General features: G+C 40.6%; 3 protein-coding genes across 3 annotated transcripts in view; 1 reads left to right on the forward strand and 2 right to left on the reverse strand.

The window, feature by feature from the left end:
- grk5l (G protein-coupled receptor kinase 5 like) overlaps positions 1–6,595 on the reverse strand; it is a 29,645-nt gene extending 23,050 nt beyond the window's left edge. Inside the window, exon 1 of the mRNA XM_034118665.1 lies at positions 6,137–6,595. Within this exon, the coding sequence (XP_033974556.1) occupies positions 6,137–6,188 (52 nt within the window). The 5' untranslated portion in view covers positions 6,189–6,595. The remainder of the gene's footprint in view (positions 1–6,136) is intronic.
- A 2,207-nt stretch (positions 6,596–8,802) lies between these two features.
- On the reverse strand, positions 8,803–11,777 carry lsm1 (LSM1, U6 small nuclear RNA associated). Its single transcript, XM_034117486.1, has 4 exons — positions 11,555–11,777; positions 11,335–11,403; positions 11,009–11,124; positions 8,803–9,353 (listed from the first exon to the last, which is right to left on the reverse strand). Exons 1-4 carry the CDS (start codon positions 11,598–11,600, stop codon positions 9,183–9,185), a joined length of 402 nt encoding a protein of 133 aa, XP_033973377.1. The 5' UTR covers positions 11,601–11,777; the 3' UTR covers positions 8,803–9,182.
- Positions 11,778–12,389: 612 nt separating this feature from the next.
- bag4 (BCL2 associated athanogene 4) lies at positions 12,390–18,607 on the forward strand. The gene is made up of 5 exons (XM_034118189.1): positions 12,390–12,665; positions 13,852–13,971; positions 14,176–14,406; positions 14,724–14,993; positions 16,754–18,607. The coding sequence occupies exons 1-5, from the start codon at positions 12,585–12,587 to the stop codon at positions 17,216–17,218; spliced, it is 1,167 nt and encodes a 388-aa protein (XP_033974080.1). The 5' UTR covers positions 12,390–12,584; the 3' UTR covers positions 17,219–18,607.
- Positions 18,608–19,103: the final 496 nt, after the last annotated feature.

Raw genomic sequence — 19,103 nt, forward strand, 5'->3', positions numbered from 1 at the left:
TTGCTCCTATGTTGACATTTCATGTTCTTTTTGCCCCTGTTATGGCAACATCACTCCAAAATAAAAATAAATAAAAGGGTACTAAAATGTTTGTGGAGATATAAACTGCAGAGTGAAAGCTGCCCTTTTAAATTATTTAATACATTTACCGGTTAATCGGGCCTTCATGGACTTAATCTGCTGCATATTAGTGTATTTTCCCTATTATTGCAAACTCACGGCAAGCTTTAAGGAAGATCAGGTGCTGTCCGAGACGTATTTGCTTTTACAATAAAAAATCCCCAGGCAAACATTTCCCATAGGTAACCTACAATGGCCCATGTGTGTTTATAGTAGAATCTCATACATATATGATTACATCCTGTGCTTAAAAAATATTAACAGGATACAAATTCATATTTTATGGGTGATCAAATGTCACTTCAAGCTCTATGTCTGACCATATTGTGTGTGCGTTTATTAGTTTGCATGGATGTGTTGAAAAAGTGCATGGTAGCTCCTTATACAGCAGGAGACATGAGGGAGGAAGCTCCATAAGCTACAGTATTGATGAATCCACGATTAATGCACATCAAATATTCATTGGATGATCCATTAAAAACTATGGCAGCAATACAGAGCACAGGAAGCACATCTTGGCTGCTTATGCATCAAGAAATTATAAAATGCTGCACAAGTGAGTACTCCTTGTATGTCTGACATGGGGAAAAAGGATATCATCGGTTTGGCTGCTCAGTGCATTCCTGGAGTACTTCAGTGACAAGTTGATAAAATTCACATTTTTTTCTGCATCCACTTTCCCTCAGCCCACCTTGTCTACTTCTACTTTGGATAATTATCTCCTATATTTCCCAGAATTCCACTCGACAACCCCCGGAGAACAGGCGTGAACTTGTTGCATCCAGCTGAGTTATGTATACTGTATGTGTGGGTAGAATCAGCAATAACAATAGAGATAGTAAGAGCCAGAGAGCTGAATTTTTCTACTCAAGAAAAAATGAGTCACACTCCTACTCAAAACACAGCGAGCCTTGTGGCGTGTTGTCGATGGAGAAATGGGTATCTCTGCTTCTTCTTTGGATTATTTCTCCATCTTTAACTGAACATGGGGAGCCAAGGAAAACACATTCAAACACATTTTCATCGATTCTGAAGAGTTCACACCAAAAAAACTGAATTGAAAAAATCTCAGCATGAAATAATTATTTTGTTCAGTTACTTGTACAGTTCAGAAACAAACAAAATTGGTCCAGAAATATAAAAAAGGGTCTTTCCTTTTTTGGTCATATGCGGTTGGACAGAATAAAATGTAGAGACGATGATGGTGCAAGGAAACATTTCAAGGGGATTATTACAATTATTATTTGTACCTGTTCATCCTGCGGGAAGCACAAATGGCTGCCACTTGCATGGGTTTTTTTTTCACTGGTATAACCAGTTAACCTACCAGTAACCCTGACTGCCAGTAAACTCAACTCTGTGGGGTCTAATGTTGCAGGCTAAGTGCTCCTAAAGCACAGATGCCAGGAAGTGAAAACATAAAAAACACACAACTGTCGCTTTAACAATCAAAGTGAATCATGTCTGAGAAAAGTGCTGAATATGAGATGTGTAAGAGTGGAACACAACCATAGACTGTATACACAACCAGCCCCGCGGCTATTTGCAGACTTTCATCACAGGTTTTCTTTTACTATCCCTCGCTTCCATCCCATCAGAAGGAGCCAGTGAGGAACGGATAGGCTGATTCCCCCCCCTCGTACATTTTACTCTCCCTTCCATACGGCTCTGAGGCCAACAAAAGTTGACGGCATTATGTCATGGCTCGGTTCTTTCAGAGGTTTCCTGAGGGAGGAGCACTCTTGGCAAGTGTTTCGGTTTGTGTGGAAGTGGGAGAGAAAGTGTGTGTGAGAGAGTCTTCTATATAATATTCATACTAATACTAACATTACCATTGGCTGACGGGAAAACAAAGACCTGTGTTGTGTGTCTTGGACATGGTTGCAGTTTCTAGGTTATCCAACACATCAGCAGGAGCTCCCCAAGCTTGCTGAGACTTGCAGTGGCATCACATGATGGAGCAACACCATCCCAACTCCCACTCCCCACCCCCTTGCAGCAGGAGCTCGAATCCACTGTTCAGAGCCCACACAACTCGCTTGCTCAGACAAATACCTCATGCCTTTTATCTCCTGTCATCTTGTATCATGCTTAGCTTCTTGTAGTAACTGATCAGTTGACCTGTGATTTGTTGCACTAATCACAACATCCTCTTGAAAAAAAGTTCCTGAAAAAAAAAGGATTGTTCCCGGGATTTTGGATTTTAGTAGAGAACATGCAGGAAAACCAACAACAATCTTCTCCAATTAACTATACTGTTACTGGATGCTCAAAGCTGAATGCTATTGCCTAAAGAAGAGCTCACGTTTGGCTATAAGCAAACGACACCATGGTTGCATGATTTCAACGTCACTATCACTGAGTAAATACGTTTAGAAAAAAATTAAACACCTATCCAAATAGTTGCAGATCCTTTGTAAAGCAATTTTTTGACAACTTTCTGTTACTCTAAATTCCACTCCAACTCTCATCTTCAACGTAAATATAAATACAAATACAAGGCCTTTAAATCTTTCAATACATTATTCTATAAGCTAAATCACTATAGAGGATCATATTCTTCCAAAACCATTCTTTCAACAAGTCTGACTCTCAATCTGGTGACATTATTTGAATCTTTGATCAGGGCTGCCCTCTCTTATTGGATTCACCGGTCGTTTTGGCTCCTAGTTAGATTTCTTTAGTTGAGTACATTTTTTATTTTTTTATTTATTAATTACTAACCTCCAAGAAACTTATGAACACATATCTGGTAAGCACAAGACTTACAGAAATGCTTTTGCATGATTCTTTGAGGACAAACCCAGTTTCACAGCTCTAGAAAGGATGAGCTTGAAAAAAAATGAAAACAACAGCTGCCATGCCCCTATAGCATCTTGGTTACCTGGAAATAAACTAATCCGTCACTGCTCCGGTCATTTACCTTGGAGACATCTTATAACGTACTGGTTGTACTGGATGAATCGCTTCCTTGTACTGAATTTTACACCAAATGTGACTTTTACTTGCGCAACAGAATCTCCAAAAACATGACAGCCCAAACGCAAAAGCCAGCAGGCATCAGAGTGGAATTCAGTCGAGTAGCCCAAACTAAATACCCCGGCTCTGCTACAGTGATTCAAGAGAGGCATCTGGACGCAGCAAATTCAGTTTTCCCCCCTTACTCTCATTCACTTCGACAGCCGATGACGTTCGCTCCCCTGGCTTGGAATCTGCAACTGCTGCCAGCAAGAGTTGTGAATGGACACACACACACACACACACACACACACACACACACACACACACACACACACACACACACACACACACACACACACACACACACACACACACACACACACACACACACACACACCTCGTCAGAGCAGCTGGGTTCAGGTTACATTTAAACAAAAATAATTCACCTCCACACCCCTCATCTGCTAAGACACATCGATCTAAAGTATACTCTGCTATTAAACCTGCTCACCTTATGTCAATATGTCAGCTGACATTAATAAGGGCAAATCCAAACAGCTCTCACTGAAAAGAAAACAGCCACGAATAACTTAGCAGAACTTTTTTTTTTTATCTGCTGTGACCCCCAATTTCCTCAGACAGTGGAGCTTTTTAGATTTCCTGCTGCTCTGAGATTTTTTACATTTAGTTTACAGTAGCCTACTGTGGCCGTCAGATGATACTCAGATGATCACGCAGGAGTTGTATTTCACTGTATACTCATCATCCACAAAGTATCTTCCACAGAGACCGGAGAGCAGCGCCTAAGGAAGATGGAGCTCGGATGGCAGTAGCCCACTCAGTTGGTTATGTAATGATCAATTTGATTAAATAGCTTATGGGCTGCGTCTAACGGATAGCATATAATATAATGTGGCTTTATATAAGAGAGCGGTCACTTTATGTGATGGTTCAATATGATCAGAGCAGCTTCTCTTAGTCGATGAAAATCCATGAGTTATATTTTCCACTCTGTCATTAACATGGAACAGCATATTGATTGTAAATCCCCTTTGATCCTAAGTTTTAAGCAAGTTGGTTTAATCCCCCATCTGTAGGTTCCTCTAATCAATGAAGAGTGCTCACAAAGTCTTGGTGGTAAACCCCAGACCAGCACTGTGTGAGATCGGTCTGACACAGAGGAGCCAAAGAGCGAAGGCAGCTGGCACGGGGCCTGCTTTGCCGCTCCTGGCCTGGGGATATAAATCACTTTTTATTCTACTCCACTTGCACTGTTTTACTGATTTTGGAGGTGTGAGGACGCTGGCATAAAACATGGCAGTGGAAACTGGGCCTTCCTGCTGTGCGTCTCTGGGAGCGTTTGGACAGAGGATGCATGCCTCTTGCTCTGGCTTGAGACACACTTGCATAAACAAACAGGAATAAACACTCTTTTATGCACTCCATTCACATTCTCCCACTGTTGCTGGTATGTGGCTGAAAGTAAGCCTCTGTGTATACTATCATCTTCCATACATGAGTGAGAAGTCACCACCAGCACACAGGGATCCGTTTGGCTCTGGGCCCTGTAAGATAAAACCCCTAATGATTCACAGTTAAAAGGACACTCTCAACAACCTGTGACACATTTCAGTGTGTGCAGTGCAACAAATGTGAACTCAACTGTTGATCTACTCTCTTTTGTAGGGCCATTGATAAAGCCGCAGAGAAAGTCATGTTTCAGCTATTAACTCAAAGACCCGTCTCATCCCATAATGTGAAATTGTAAAAGGCCCTTTCTCCCACACACAGGGGGCAGGGACTGGATGAGCACCAATGGAGCTGCTGGGACAAGCCCTATCTGTCATGGGTCATTAACTGCTCTTATTAATTCATGAAGCAGAATTCACCCGGCCCAGTCGTGCTCTTCCCCCCGTAAAACAAAACATCCAGATTGACCCGAGGGTAAAACGCATTCTTCGTTAAGGGTTTTGACAGCAAGTCAGCTTCCAGTTTCACTTCATTAATCCATTAGTTCCCATGAAACTCTCCCCGGCCTCTCTGGCAAACCTTTTTACTCCCAAGTATGTCATCATGTGAGATAAATGGAAGGAGGCGCACAGTCTTTTCCTGCGTCACCCCGCAACTCCACAGAGACTGTTGCCACATAAAACCACGTGCTGCCTGCAACCAAAGTTGTGTGAGAACTTGTTAGAGAGTGTGCCTCCAAAACTGAGTTACTTAGATTTTGAAGTTATAGTTAAAGGTTACATGATTTATATGACACACATACAGAGTTCCAAGGAAGTATGAGGCTGCTGTTTACTTTAACCCCCCTGTACAAAAAAGGTTCAGGGACCTCCAGAAGACTTTAAGGGAAACAATCATGGCATCAGACTAAATTATGTTACCTGCAGGCCTTCTTTCTGACCCAATGACTTTAGGCTTGTCTTCTTCAAAAATAGCCATTTATAGCATTATATACCCCTATTTGTCACACTACACCTGGCCTTCTCATTGGACAGCTACACTGATAACCAGATTATTCCTCTGCAGGCCCCATACACCGATTTCAACATCAGTCACATCATTAGATCACTGTTCAAATGCCAGCTAGTCTTCAACCATGTATTCCATGTAATCAGTTTGTGCCTCAGCATGTAAAATGTTGCGAAAGAGCGCATTAATTTGCACAGACAGCGAAAGCGGATGTGGGAGGCAGAATACCCCCCCTCCCATGCATATGTGGGATAACGCATATGATTTGTCAAAATCAGTGAGAATAAAAATGATTCACAAGATTGATTTAAGGTTATAATTGATCAACAGAATAAAAACGTCCAATTAGTGTATACACCATCAACACATCTATCAACGCTAGATCATACGAATGTGTTTTTTTCCCCCTCTGTTGCATCTGTAGGATTTACCTGCTGTAGCCTACTGAGCCTACAGTCCGCAGACGTACCTACTGCCGTCATCATTACGATTATTCCCACCTTGTCTGCATATTGAGCGCAAAATATGACAGGCCTACTTACTATTTGCACTTAGCTTTTTTTATGTGCCAACTTACCCTCTCTCGCTTTTAGCAGTACAGTGTTGGCTACTATGTTCTCCAGCTCCATCAAAAAAAAATCCTAAATGCAGAGGTTTCACAAGGGTCTGCAGCAAAAACACCGTCCTTTAGCTTGTACGCTGTGTGTATTCTCTTCACTCCTTGACGGTATCCGAGCAAATTTCACTCATATCAAAGTCGTAATGGATTAAACAGGATGTCATAAATGTGCTTGCAATGTAAGCTGAGCATGGTTCTTGTTGTGGGCTGGAAGTGCGGCGCTGCATTTCTACTCCAATCCCCCCAAAACCATTCCATGCGTAATTTGGCTGCAGTCTCTCCGACGCAGAGAATATTCAAGTTGGAGGCACCGATGCAAGCGAACCGGGTTCTTTACAGCGGATTCTTTACAGCGGTACACCCGGACACTACCAGCTTTACATTAGAACGACAGGGGTTGGTTGAGCGAGGACATAAACGCGCACCCCTCCCCTGTTGGTGCGTAATCGAAATGGGCTGGGCCTCTCTGTGAAAGCTGCGTCAAGTCAGAGACAGTAACAACTCTACCGGAAGTGAAGCTAAATTGTCACCAAAATAACACCGTGTACTATTTATTTTGGCATTGACCTACAGTATGGTGCATTGAAGCCAGAAACAGCAGTTGCAGGATAGAATAACAAAAAAAATTAAATGCGAACACACTTGGTTAAAAACTACAGATTATTTTTCTGTGTCTTCCTCTCAATGGATCTGTAACAACTCTTCACATCAGTAAAGCAGCCATGTGAAGCAGCACAGGTGTTTCTACTTGTTACCTGATTAGACCTCCTACCAGTAGGGGTCAAATCAGGTAACAAGTGGCCACACCTGTGAAGGAGGTATTTGTCATGTTACAGTGCTGGAAATACATGCACATCTTCTAAAACCCTTGTTTGAACGCTTAAAAGTGTTTGTTTTCTTTGTCCTCTTGATTAAAAATTCACAATGTTACATTATGAGACGATGGACCCCTGGACACAGAAATACAAAAGGCCCAACCACTATAGGAGCAAGCTAAACGGAAGTTGTGTAGCATCTTCTGATTTAGTTTTGTGTCTCTTTTGTAGTTATTGTTTGTCATTTTGAGTCTCACTGTATGCGTTGATTTAGTCATTTGTTGTTTTTGTGGTAAATTTGAGTCTATTAGGTACATGTCTCTTTGAGTTACATTTGTATTTAAAAGCAACTGACAATGTTGTGCCCCAGGGCTTGTGCCTGATAGGCCCGTTTGGCAATACATTTATGCAAAAATGTAGGCCTTGTTTAAATTTGCAAATTAATTTATAGTGAATATAGAAAAAGGGGTATTAGGTAAAGTCGCCCCCTGGTGGTATAATTTCTAAATGAAGAACATACTTATCCTTGTGTATGTCCTTGTACGATGGATACATTGCATTAGGCAGCTTCTTAAAGATAAAACGTTTTCATTGGTCTTTTTCAAAGTACTGGGTTATGACACGTCAATTGTTAAAGACCTCTACACACTGCAGAGATTCATGCAATAACCCATCATTTCTAATGAATAGTAGCACCCTTTTATTTGAACAGCATGTTTATCTGTGCCATACCCAGGTCTTTATCCCTTGTTGGTAGCATTTGAGAAAAGTCCAGACCCTGATATTCCAAAAGGAAATATAGTTAGTAAATATTGTAATGAACATTTTATATTTAAGTTGGCTCATGATCTTGATCTCCCATCATCTCTAGTTGACCATAAAGCAGGTTATGTAGGCCTACATGATGTCACCTACAGTGTGGGTTAGTATACTTAATGGACATTACATTTACGATTAAAAATAGTTATACACCTTATGTTGGGGCAATTTGCTCAATAAGGTTAAGACGGATCTTATTCCATATGTATGCCCTTATGCCTATAGTCAGATATAAAACAGATTGTGCAGTTCCTATAATCCCTTTAGCATATTTTACCCCTCTCTAACCTTTTTTACCTCCCAATTCATTTATACCCCTCTATATTATGAATCTAATGCAGCAAAGGACTTTTATTTTTGAAGGAATCCCGGAATTCATACTGTTGTTACTGTACGAAGCTTGACTTATTTCCTCCTTTTTTGCATGCAGGCTGCTGGAAAGTGTTCAATATATGCAAAAAGAAAGAACATACAGTGAATCTAGGCGGAAGGCCATTTCACTTGTTACCAGGATAACTCGTAGCAGAGTGTGTACCTACGATAAGGGCTGAACACCGCCAGCCCTCTGCTGCAGCAGCCGGGGTACAGGGCGTGCTGAGCTGCTGCTTCATATTAACTCACTGTATCGGTCCGAACGACTAACAAGCTTGTTATTGACTGATGAAGGCAGATAAGATCGATTTCTCCGGACGCTTATCTTTATAAACAGGACATGCGGAAGTCTGACTGATCCAGCCTACATTGAATTACTTACATTAAAATCCCCTTTCCTCTAAGATAGAGCATAACAAATGCTCTGTTGTCGTCTGCATGTTGGTTGTAGCTCCATCACAGAGGACCAGAAGGGCACTTGCTGCTTTTGGCTCAAATAACACCAAATATATAAAACTGTAATGCCTTAATACTTCATTAAATACAACAAAATGAAGTAAAAAAGAATAGGCAACACGGTCAGATGGTGTGGTGGCACAAATTTGTCCAAGCATGCCATCCATAATGAAAAACTAAACTCTTTAATGGAGCATAGCATGTAGTTTTGTCAATAGCAGGCCCACATTTCTCCAAATAAAAAGGCTTAACATATCACCGACATAATAGAAAGTGCTGCTGTAAAATAATTGCTAAATTGTCAACAGAGTGATCGTACATAAACACATGATTCTTTCATTGTTTCTATAAGGTCCTGCAAAACAGAGCAGCTATCACATTTCTTTTCTCCAAATGATCAAATGAAATTAATACAGTACACTACAGTATACAGACCAAGCATGGTGCATTAAAAGGAAAACACTCATGATCTCTTAAATTCAAATTGAACATAAAACGTATCAGTCCGATACAAACTGAGAAAGGGCCTCATGGATTCAGGGTTAGTATTCGTCTAAGTTATCGGCTTTGGGTATTGAAAGGCCTCGGTCCTTCAGTGCCAGCATTTTGACTTTCTCCGTCTCCTGTTTGGATTGCTGTTGCAACCTTTGCTCTTCCAGAATCTCCTCAATGGAGACTTGTTGAAGGACTGTGTCGGAGGGCTTATCCATATCCTGCATAGAGAACATTAAATCTGTCAACAGGCCTAAAACAAAACTCAGACATCAGCAAACAGCTCACTGTACTTCCCATGACAGCTTGATATTAAAGAGATGGTTTGGATGAAGTAGAGTTGTATGAGGTCCATAGTCAGTGTATTACACAGTAGAAAGCTAAATGTGTTTAATCTGCCTAAAATGTATCAAAATCGTTTTAATTGTTTGTTATATTTAGAATACATCCTTGACCCTTCCATCAGAAAGACCTCTCCGACAGGAAACTGGAGCTGGATGCTCTCTTCAAAAAGGCAGGAAACAGGAGTTGCAGCCTTAATTTGTTAGTTTGTGTTCTATGTTCTAAGTCACTTAATTTAGTTCAGATTGACTAAAGTCACAGAACAATACAAACATTCCAACCAATTGAGGCTGCAGTTAAACCTGCAACTTGCGCATTCTTGGAGGCAAAATTAGTTTCTCCGTCAATGGAGTCTGGAGGCTTTGAAGAGAGCATAGATCAGGGGTGTCCAAACTACGGTCGGGGGGCCAAATGCGGCCCGTTGTCCATTTCTAAATTGGCCCTCAGCAAATTCTTAAAGTATAATGGTATATGGCCCAGACCTGAAACTCGTGCTTGTCTTATATTGTACTTCTTAAATATATATATGTGAGCCTATATTACACAGTCGTTTTCATGTGTTAATAAGCCCACTATTCAAAGACATTCAGTCAATTAGAACTGAGAACATGTTCTAACAAATCTTTGTTTTATTTCCATAACAAGCTTTAAATAGACCCTTCATATTTCCCCTTATTATAAGCAATCTGAGGCTTCTGTTTTAAGGGATGAGCTGCAACAGGATAACTGAAACCCTCTGGAGAGCTGTGATGTTTCATCATATTCAAGTAGAAAGCATAATTGACCTACATTTGATTGATTTTGCTGAATTGTAATTTAACCTATGAGGCAGTATACCTCACCTCTAGTGAGGGGCCCAGCCCTTTGTATGTTTTTCTGTATGTGGCCCTCAGTGAAAAAAGTTTGGACACCCCTGGCATAGATATTTATAACAGCTCCAGTCCACCGTCAGAAAGGTTTTTGTGGTGCAGGGTAAAGCAGTGAAAATATTCTAAATGAAGCTGCACTTAAACGGATATGCGTTCTTTTTTTTTTTTTAAACTGGGTATATTTTTTTAGGTGGCTAAAATACATTTTTATTGGTATTACTAGAACATAGAATAGGCAACACAAACGTAGAATGAACCATCTCTGATTATTAGACTGCGTTAGGATCCTGGGCCACTTTGTTATGTGAACCTCAACTGAAAGACTATACAAATGTGAATATACTGCATATATATGGCCAATTCAGGATAAATTAAAAATTGTATTGTGCAATGACCAAATATTAAGGCTGTAACTTAGTTATTTTCCTTATTGATTAATCTGCCGATAATATTCTAGGTTGAACGATTGCTTGGGCCATAAGACATATTTAAAAGTCTTGTTTTGTCAGTCTTAAACCCAAAGATATTACATTTATCATGGTATAAAACAAATGACATAGATTAGACGAGCTCTAGTCACCATCCACTGTTGTTTGTTTTGCTAGTTGTACCATCCAAACACACACACACACACACTCACACAAAATGAGGATATTCCCACTTACTATCTCTCCAAGTAGCACTACATTCTCTCCTCTCACAATGAATATTCCTCTGGGGATGTCACCAAATTTTTTCCCCACGTGGATGCGTTCAACTGTCTGATGAAAAACTAGATTTGCTGGGGAGACAAGAGAAACAGGTTGGAGAAATAAACTGCCTAGTTAAAATGACATTTTAAATCAAACTCTTCAATAAATAAACACATCAGGGGGTGGGAAGTATATCAACAATGGTATTGAGCCCATTTTAAATTAGCCGATATTCTTTGGCTTGTGTTTTGCAGCCTTATTGAGTCAAAACAAGTGGTGGATAATTAAATAAATCATACCAAACTGATCAATGCTTCGGAGGTAACCGATCAGTGTCCTGCCATCTCGGAGCAGCACCAGGTGCTTCTCTGCAAAATAGACCAACACATGCATGGTTAATTACAACATTAAAGCGGTTACAAATGATCCAGTTTGTGTCAGACACGATGCCACATCTTTGAACGTTTTCTCCGCCAAACCGTCTCCATCTACCGGAGCGGCTCCTCCTACAGGACTTACTGTCGATGTCGTCAATGAGGCTTGCCGTCCCTGGTACGTAGTTCATCTTGGGCTGCTTTTAATTTGCTTCTTATGCCTTTATGTAACGTCAAGCCATGAATGTTTCAAAATATGTTTCTCTGAAGTGAAGTACAGGAAGCGTCTTTATACACGCCTGGGATAAACTTCCTGTAGGCGCTTAACCCTTTCAGCGCTGCTATTTATTTCATGTTGTCTTCATTACGTTTTTAGGTGTAGCGTTTGAAGAAAAATATATTTTAATAAATGTAAAACCAAAGATAAATATTAGTTATAGATAAAAATATTCGTTACAATGAGAAATATGATATATTTATGACGTGTTTCCTATCGGCTGATGCACAGGCGACACCAGAGATCGTATATAAAGACAGATTCGGAACAACTCAACACATTTGCTTGTGTAACATTATCTAAACACAAATGAATCGTTCCATCAAACACAGCCAAAGTCTCCTCCACGTAATGGAGGTAACACGGAATTTATTAATGAAAAGATATAACATAAAACCTTTATTTTAAATATTTATTGAACAATTATTTCAGAAAAAGGCATTTGGGGCATATGAACAGAAAACAGACAAGACAAAACACAAGTGGTCACTCAGGAATTGAGGTGTTTAGAAATGTGTTGAATTGATACTTTTTCACAATTTAACTATTTTTTTGTATCATTTCATTTCATTACGAAAAGCGACACATACTGGGGGGAAACCATAGGGGGAAACTAGAGAAAATGTCCACCACAGTTTGTGGTCGCAGAAAACTAGACGCGGAGTGAGAGCTCTTGATTTCCTCTCGTGCTCTTCGTTAAAGAGACAGCACAGGATTGCTCGGAGCCATTCAATCATTTCCTGAATCCACTCAGACGATCTGTACTTCTGTGGAAAAAACGGCAACATTGTTGTCAACAGCTGGGACGAACATACGGCTCAGACAATAAACGTTAGACTTGTTAAAGGCTTTTACAATGGCAGATAACAGGACGGAAGCCGGGGAGCGCGTTTAGCTGATGCACCATCTTCAAATGCAGTCAAATCGGCCCTCGACTTGTAACTCGGGGAATACTAACCAGAACTGGAATAACACCATGGCAAGTGACACAGCTTCGACAAAGGGGGTTAGCCTCTGTCTTTTAAAATGTGTTTTAATTTTCATGTTTGTACAGAAAAGCGTATTCACCCTGCTAGCTCGCATTAGGTAAGAGCTCTATTCATGCTAGCTTCAAGGCTAACGGAGCTAGCTGGCATTATATAACGTTGATAGTAACCGCTACACTTTGTCACGTTCATCTGGACTTGACCCCACTGCTGACAATACTACAGTCGTATCAACACGCAAATGTTTAAGATATATCTTTCCTTAAATATTCAGCGTGGCCTGGTTTCTGTTAGATGGTACATTAGTGCTGCTCTGTGCAAAACTGGTTCAGCAAACATATGTGTCAGTGCCAATGTTTACTCAGTTTCTTCACGAAGGTGGGGATTTCGAAAGCACACATTTAAAATTACTCCTGTTACTAAGAGACATTTTCAACTCCTGTAAATGACCTAACACGTATGTAGTTGACTTATTCATGCATTTAACTTGCACCACAATTGTTATTTGCAGTGGTGTACACCACTGCAAATAACAATTGTGGTGCAAGTTAAATGTACTGGGTTACTTTACACTGTAAAGTAACCCAGTATATTTACTTTAGTACTGTTCTTAAGTACAATATTGAGGGACTTTAATTGAGTATATCAATTTTTTGCTACTTTATACTTCCACCCCACTACAATTCAGAGGTTAATCGTGTACTTTTACTCCACTACATTTAATAAATAGCCTTAGTTACTTTACATATATGGATTAATGATGTGAAAAATAATTTAATATATTTCAATAGAATACATATATATATATATATATAACTTAAATAATACTTTAGTTACACCTGGAGTAAAACTCACACTCTGAAATGGATAATTCTGCATAATGAGTACTTTTACTTTTGGCACTTTAAGTATGTTTTCTTGCCAATGCTTTTGTACTTTTACTTGAGTAACGTTTTGAATGCAGTATTCCTACACTCTGGTACTTTTACATTTACTTAAGTACAACATCTGAGTACTACTTCCACCTCTGATCATTTGAAATAGTCTATTGCTCTATGTTATGTATTTGTATGTGTTAAATATAGCATGTTGCATTGTTTGAGACGCTTGGGCAAATAAGCTATCCATTGCAATGTGACAATAAAATGTATAAATCTTGAAAATATTCTGTGTTCACAGGACGCTCCTCAGTATCCAGGGTACCCCTCACATTACTGGTATCCGGAGTCTCATGCAACAGGACACTATGCAAACACCTATCCATCGGGATCAGATGTCCCACCACAGTACAATCAACAGGTACAACATAAACTGGCCCTTTTTTAATCCTCGGGTGTACAGTAGCAGTAAATCTGCCCATTATCCTTAAGTCTCTTAAGTGCTTTCACCCTTCGCTCACATATTCTAATGCCTATGTTGTAACAATTACATCACTGTGATACAGTAACACACAGATAAGGGAGGGTCTTAAATTAATCCCCATCTCTTGTGCTTTCGATGAAGGTAATGCCTGCAGGTTATCCAAATGGCCATGGTGTCTACAGCCCAGCGCAGAACCAATACTCGACTAGTGGTTTCCACCCGTCCAACCCGTTTTACTGTGCTGACACTCAGAGACAGGCTCCAGGGCCGTACCCCAACCAGGCATGTCCTGCCGAGCAGAGCAGTGGGCCGTCTGGGCAGCCCCACCCCCAACACCAGCATCATCACTATCCTGGTCCACACTGTCAAGGGGTGAGAACATTCGTAAAATATGAAACGATATTAAATGTTGATATCGTCACAGTCAGTGTTTAATGACCTTAGTTCCTTCTCGCCATCATCTCGTATTATTCATGGAAAAACTGTTGTTGATGAACATTTTTGGGGTTCCTTGAGAAAAAACAGCATGAATGAGGTGTGAATGGATGAATAATGACTTGTAAATGTAAAGCACTTTTAGTAGTTGTAAAGACAGGATAAAGCGTTGTATAAATACCATTTAAGTCCTCTTCTCATTTACCATTTCTTCATAGATTTTGATTATAAAATGAACACTGCTCTGCTTCCAGGGTCCTGGATATCCTACTGGGGCATACCCTCACTACAGTGAAGGAGGTCATGCAATGCCCGCAAACCCCCCGTACCCCACTGGCCAGCCCCTCCACCCTAGCCCCCAGTCTGATGGATGGACGCACTCTGGAGCGTATGCCCCCCCACAGCAGCAATGGCAGCCAGGCCAGCAGCCTCCACAAAACCACTACGGCAATCCTGTCCGTCCGTCCCACCCTCCAGCATGGCCCGGGACTGGAACTGGAGCTCCACCACCTTACCAACCCAAGGTATGATCTGCAGCGGCTTGATTTCAATGTGGTTGTCATGATTCATGGTTTTTATTTAGGGGTTTTAATGAAAAGATAGGCTGATATAAGATGGAAAAAACTCACAAAGTATCGCGATTCTCAGGATTCTCAATTCATTTTGATTCTAAGAAACCTCCGTGATAATTGTTCGATAAGGTACAATCAAACTTGTGATCTGAATTTCATAAACTAGAGATATAAGAACATATTTAAAGGTCCCATGTCATGCTTTTCCGGTTATTACCCGTCCCCTTGTGTGTTATGTAGCTTTTTCTGCATGTAAACGGTCTGCAAAGTCACAAACCCTCAAAGTACACCCTGTAGCGAGTAAAACTCTTAACACAGAAAATACCTGTCTATGCTGCCCCAGAACGCCTCGTTGGAGATTTATCTTTTTCCATTTTTTTCTTCCTGAGTATAGTGACTTAACGAATCCCAGGTCCAAATGGACCAATCCGTGGAGCTCCTCACACACACCTGGTTAAATAAAGGCTACATACACACACACTCAGTCAGCCTTATCTTTTCTCAGCCGCGGCTCCGCTGATCTCCACTCACAGTTCGCCACACACTCACGTGTGTGTGCTCAGGCTGAGTTCCGCAGTGTCTCGCTGTCTCGCAGACCCCACGCAGCAACCAGGAAATGACACCAGTAATACAGCTTACACTGTCCGCTCCTCGATCCTCAAAGGGCGGAGCAGCGAGCCCCGCAACGTCCCGCCAACACGGCACCCAGACCCCACGCAGCATTCTCATCTGTTTGTCATTACTGGTGTCATTTTCTGGTTGCTAACAAACGCCATTGTAACACATAAACACACATCACAATTATTTACATTATTACAGTGGGCTCATAGGGAGGGGGGGGGGGGGCAGGAGCTCCAACAAAGCGTGTAGGACAGAGAGTGAATACACATACTATACAGAGATGCTGTATGAGAAACCAATGTAAGTTTGGAAAATTGCAGAATATAAATCTATTTTAGTATACCTCAACAATGGAATTATGATCAGCAGAAATGTCCATGACATGGGACCTTTAAATCGGTTGAAAATCAAATTGATAGTGTATGATTTTACAATTCTTATAAAGCAGTTTTGATGGATGAAAGTAGGAGGCGTGTAAACAAAAGTAAAATGAGTGTTGAACGGACTTTGAACTGTTGTTTGAACCTTTGTCACTTGACTAGTTCAGAAAATTGGCGATTGTCGGTTGTTGTTATAGTGACAACACAAGTCAGTGTATCACATTCACTTTTTTGAGAACTTTATTTTGCCTACTGTCCACTCTAACCCTGTGTTTTCCTTGTATCTGACTTACTAATAGAAATATTAAGCAAGGCAACAAAGATAGTGCCCATAAGACACCTCTCCATGCTTTTAACTACTCCACTACTTGTATGGCCTTTACTGAAAAACCTCACTTAGTGACTGATTTTCCAGAAGTAAGCCAGCTACAACCGTCACTTTTCTTTGCAATGGCAACATAAAAATGGCCATCACTCTGTGACCATCCTGCTATGTTGATATGAATTCTATGCATTAAGCCGACTAGAACTAGTTCCAGGACATATAGGAATGACGTATTATGAAACCAAATCCATATCAAAATGTCAAATTCACAATAATACAGGCATAAAGGAGTATGTATATATGAGTTAACATGGTGTAATGGGGGTATTAAGATTAGGATTTAAGGGTTTTCAAATATCTTGACAGTCTTTGGTTTTATGTTGTAGGACCAGCAGCACCAACGTGCCCCACAAGTGGGACCTAAACCCAGGCCAACCCCATCCCTGAATGCCCCCAGTGGAAAGCCTGCCGAAATATGTTCACCTCCCCAATTGTACAACAAAAGCGGTAGAGGTGATCCTAATCCTTCTCAAGCTGAGCCCCCGCCCCAGGCCCCGGCCCTGGCCCCAGCTCCAGGCCGGGCCGGACCCCAACCCCTGAGCGATAACCCCAGCCTCGCCAAGGTCCAGCTGGTCATGGCCAGAATGATGCTGCTGCAGGAAGACGTGGATGAGTTTGTTGGCAGAAAGTCGGACAAGAGTTATCGTGTTCTGGAGGAGCTGCTGACCAAAGAGCTGCTGCTGCTGGACTCTGTGGAGACTCAGGGACAGGAGACCGTCCGGCAAGCCCGAAAGGACGCTGTGCAGAAGATCCAGGCCATATTGGACCAGCTGGAGAAGAAAGCCTTCTGAACTGGACTTATTTACTGGTTTGTCGGTGTCTAAGTCTTGCTGTTTTCCTCTTCCAGATCTTCCATGGACACAATGAAGGTCTACTCTTCTCTATTCTTCTCTCTGAGGGTTTTTCCACAACCATGATATAAAATGCCTGAAATAACTGGCAAAATGAAACGGAATCAACCTTGCAAAGCCTGATAACACTGGTATAATTGTGTTAGAAGTGCAGACTGACGGTTGTACATATCATAAGTGACTTTGAATCTCAGTGAGTGACTCTGCTGGACACACAACCTGACACTCTTACTCTGCTTTTTCTGTAATGTCATGCCTTTGCCAGCATAATGCAGGGCTGAGTGACAGAGAGATGAATGTCTTCACATTTTCATGCTGTCCCTCAGGATTGTGGGTGGGTCCGATCCTACATCTAAGAACTTCATTCCCCGTCTATTATTACATCTCATAGTCCGTTTGCATGATATGTCTCCAACCCTGATAGAGGCCAAACAGTTAGTTGTCCATAGTCCCATGTCTCTGCAGGAAGACGTGCAACGCTTTTCTTTGTTAAATAGTGCTCCCAGCCCTGCATGCACTATAAAGTCCGACAAACATTAAATACACTCATGACATCTAAAAGAAAATGACCGGACATGGAGCGTAGCAGATTAATGAAAACCCTCTAAAGATCGCTGTCCCTATTATTCCAGATTTTGGATGAAATGTCCTCCTACCTGCGGACCTAAAATCCAACCTATATATGAATGCCATGTATTTTACTCTAGGAACTACTGTTATTACAGATACATAAGGAACACTTTAAGAACTACTTGAAAAACTGATAAATAGTTATTTTAATCCCTTTTGGAACACTTGGAATATATATATATATATATATATAAATAACTATAGGAAAGTTAATTGTATTTTCAGGATTAAGTGTTAAATATTTTGCTGTAAAAGATAAAGGAAAGGATAAACTTTTTCAGTAATGTTTTTTGCTTAAGGACAATATTGATCGCAGCACTTGTGAGTAAAAAGTGTTTGATTTGGACTTTGTTTCTGTTTACTGCCGCACCAATATCCTGTTTTCCACAATTATTCGTTTTTTTGTGTAGAGTAGACTTTTTTCAATCATCTTGATGTGTTGATTTAGAAAAAAAGGAGTGTCATATTTCAGGGGATGGTTTTATATAATTAGAAAAAAAATAAAATGAAGATGACAAGCTTTGCATGAAAAAAAACACCTGTCATATGTGTTCATTTTCCTGTGCTGTTATGTTTTATGGAGCACAACTGTACAGTTTCAGATGTAATGCATGTTTCCAACACAAGATGGAAATCCTTGCCTGACAAGTATTGAAATTGAGAAAATAACAGAGAAATAATTAAATGTCAATATATTTTCTAAACTGTGATCAAATGAATTTATTATCTTTCTCGCTGTTTATTATTGTTCAAAGATAGACGTTACAGAGCAAATTTAAGAAATATTTAGCTCTATATTAAAAATGGCAATTGATAAAAGCCACTTTCATACTTAAAAAGAAATGGAAACAACATTTTAAAAGTGGAAACAGACTTCTCATCACTCCCCCTGCTAGTCTTTTCAAATGGTGTTAGTGCCATCACCACAGTCGCAAAGTCAACTGTTACTTCAGTTATTCCACTATCCACCCTTTCCATTTCAGGGGATAATTACTGCTAATAACCTAACACGGGTTTACTACCAGGGAAAACTCAATCGCAATCCCTTTCCTGTTGCAGTTGTACAATACAGGATTCCTTTTTGACGTTAAAGCCTTTATTCTCCCAGTAAATCGCACCAAGCAAAGACAGATTTGTATAGGGAAGGCAAGGCTAAAATGCAACCAGTCAAAATGCAAGGGGTCATTATTCTGAA

Source organism: Trematomus bernacchii, unplaced genomic scaffold (genome assembly GCF_902827165.1).
Source record: "Trematomus bernacchii unplaced genomic scaffold, fTreBer1.1, whole genome shotgun sequence".
NCBI classification, from domain to species: Eukaryota; Metazoa; Chordata; class Actinopteri; order Perciformes; family Nototheniidae; genus Trematomus; species Trematomus bernacchii.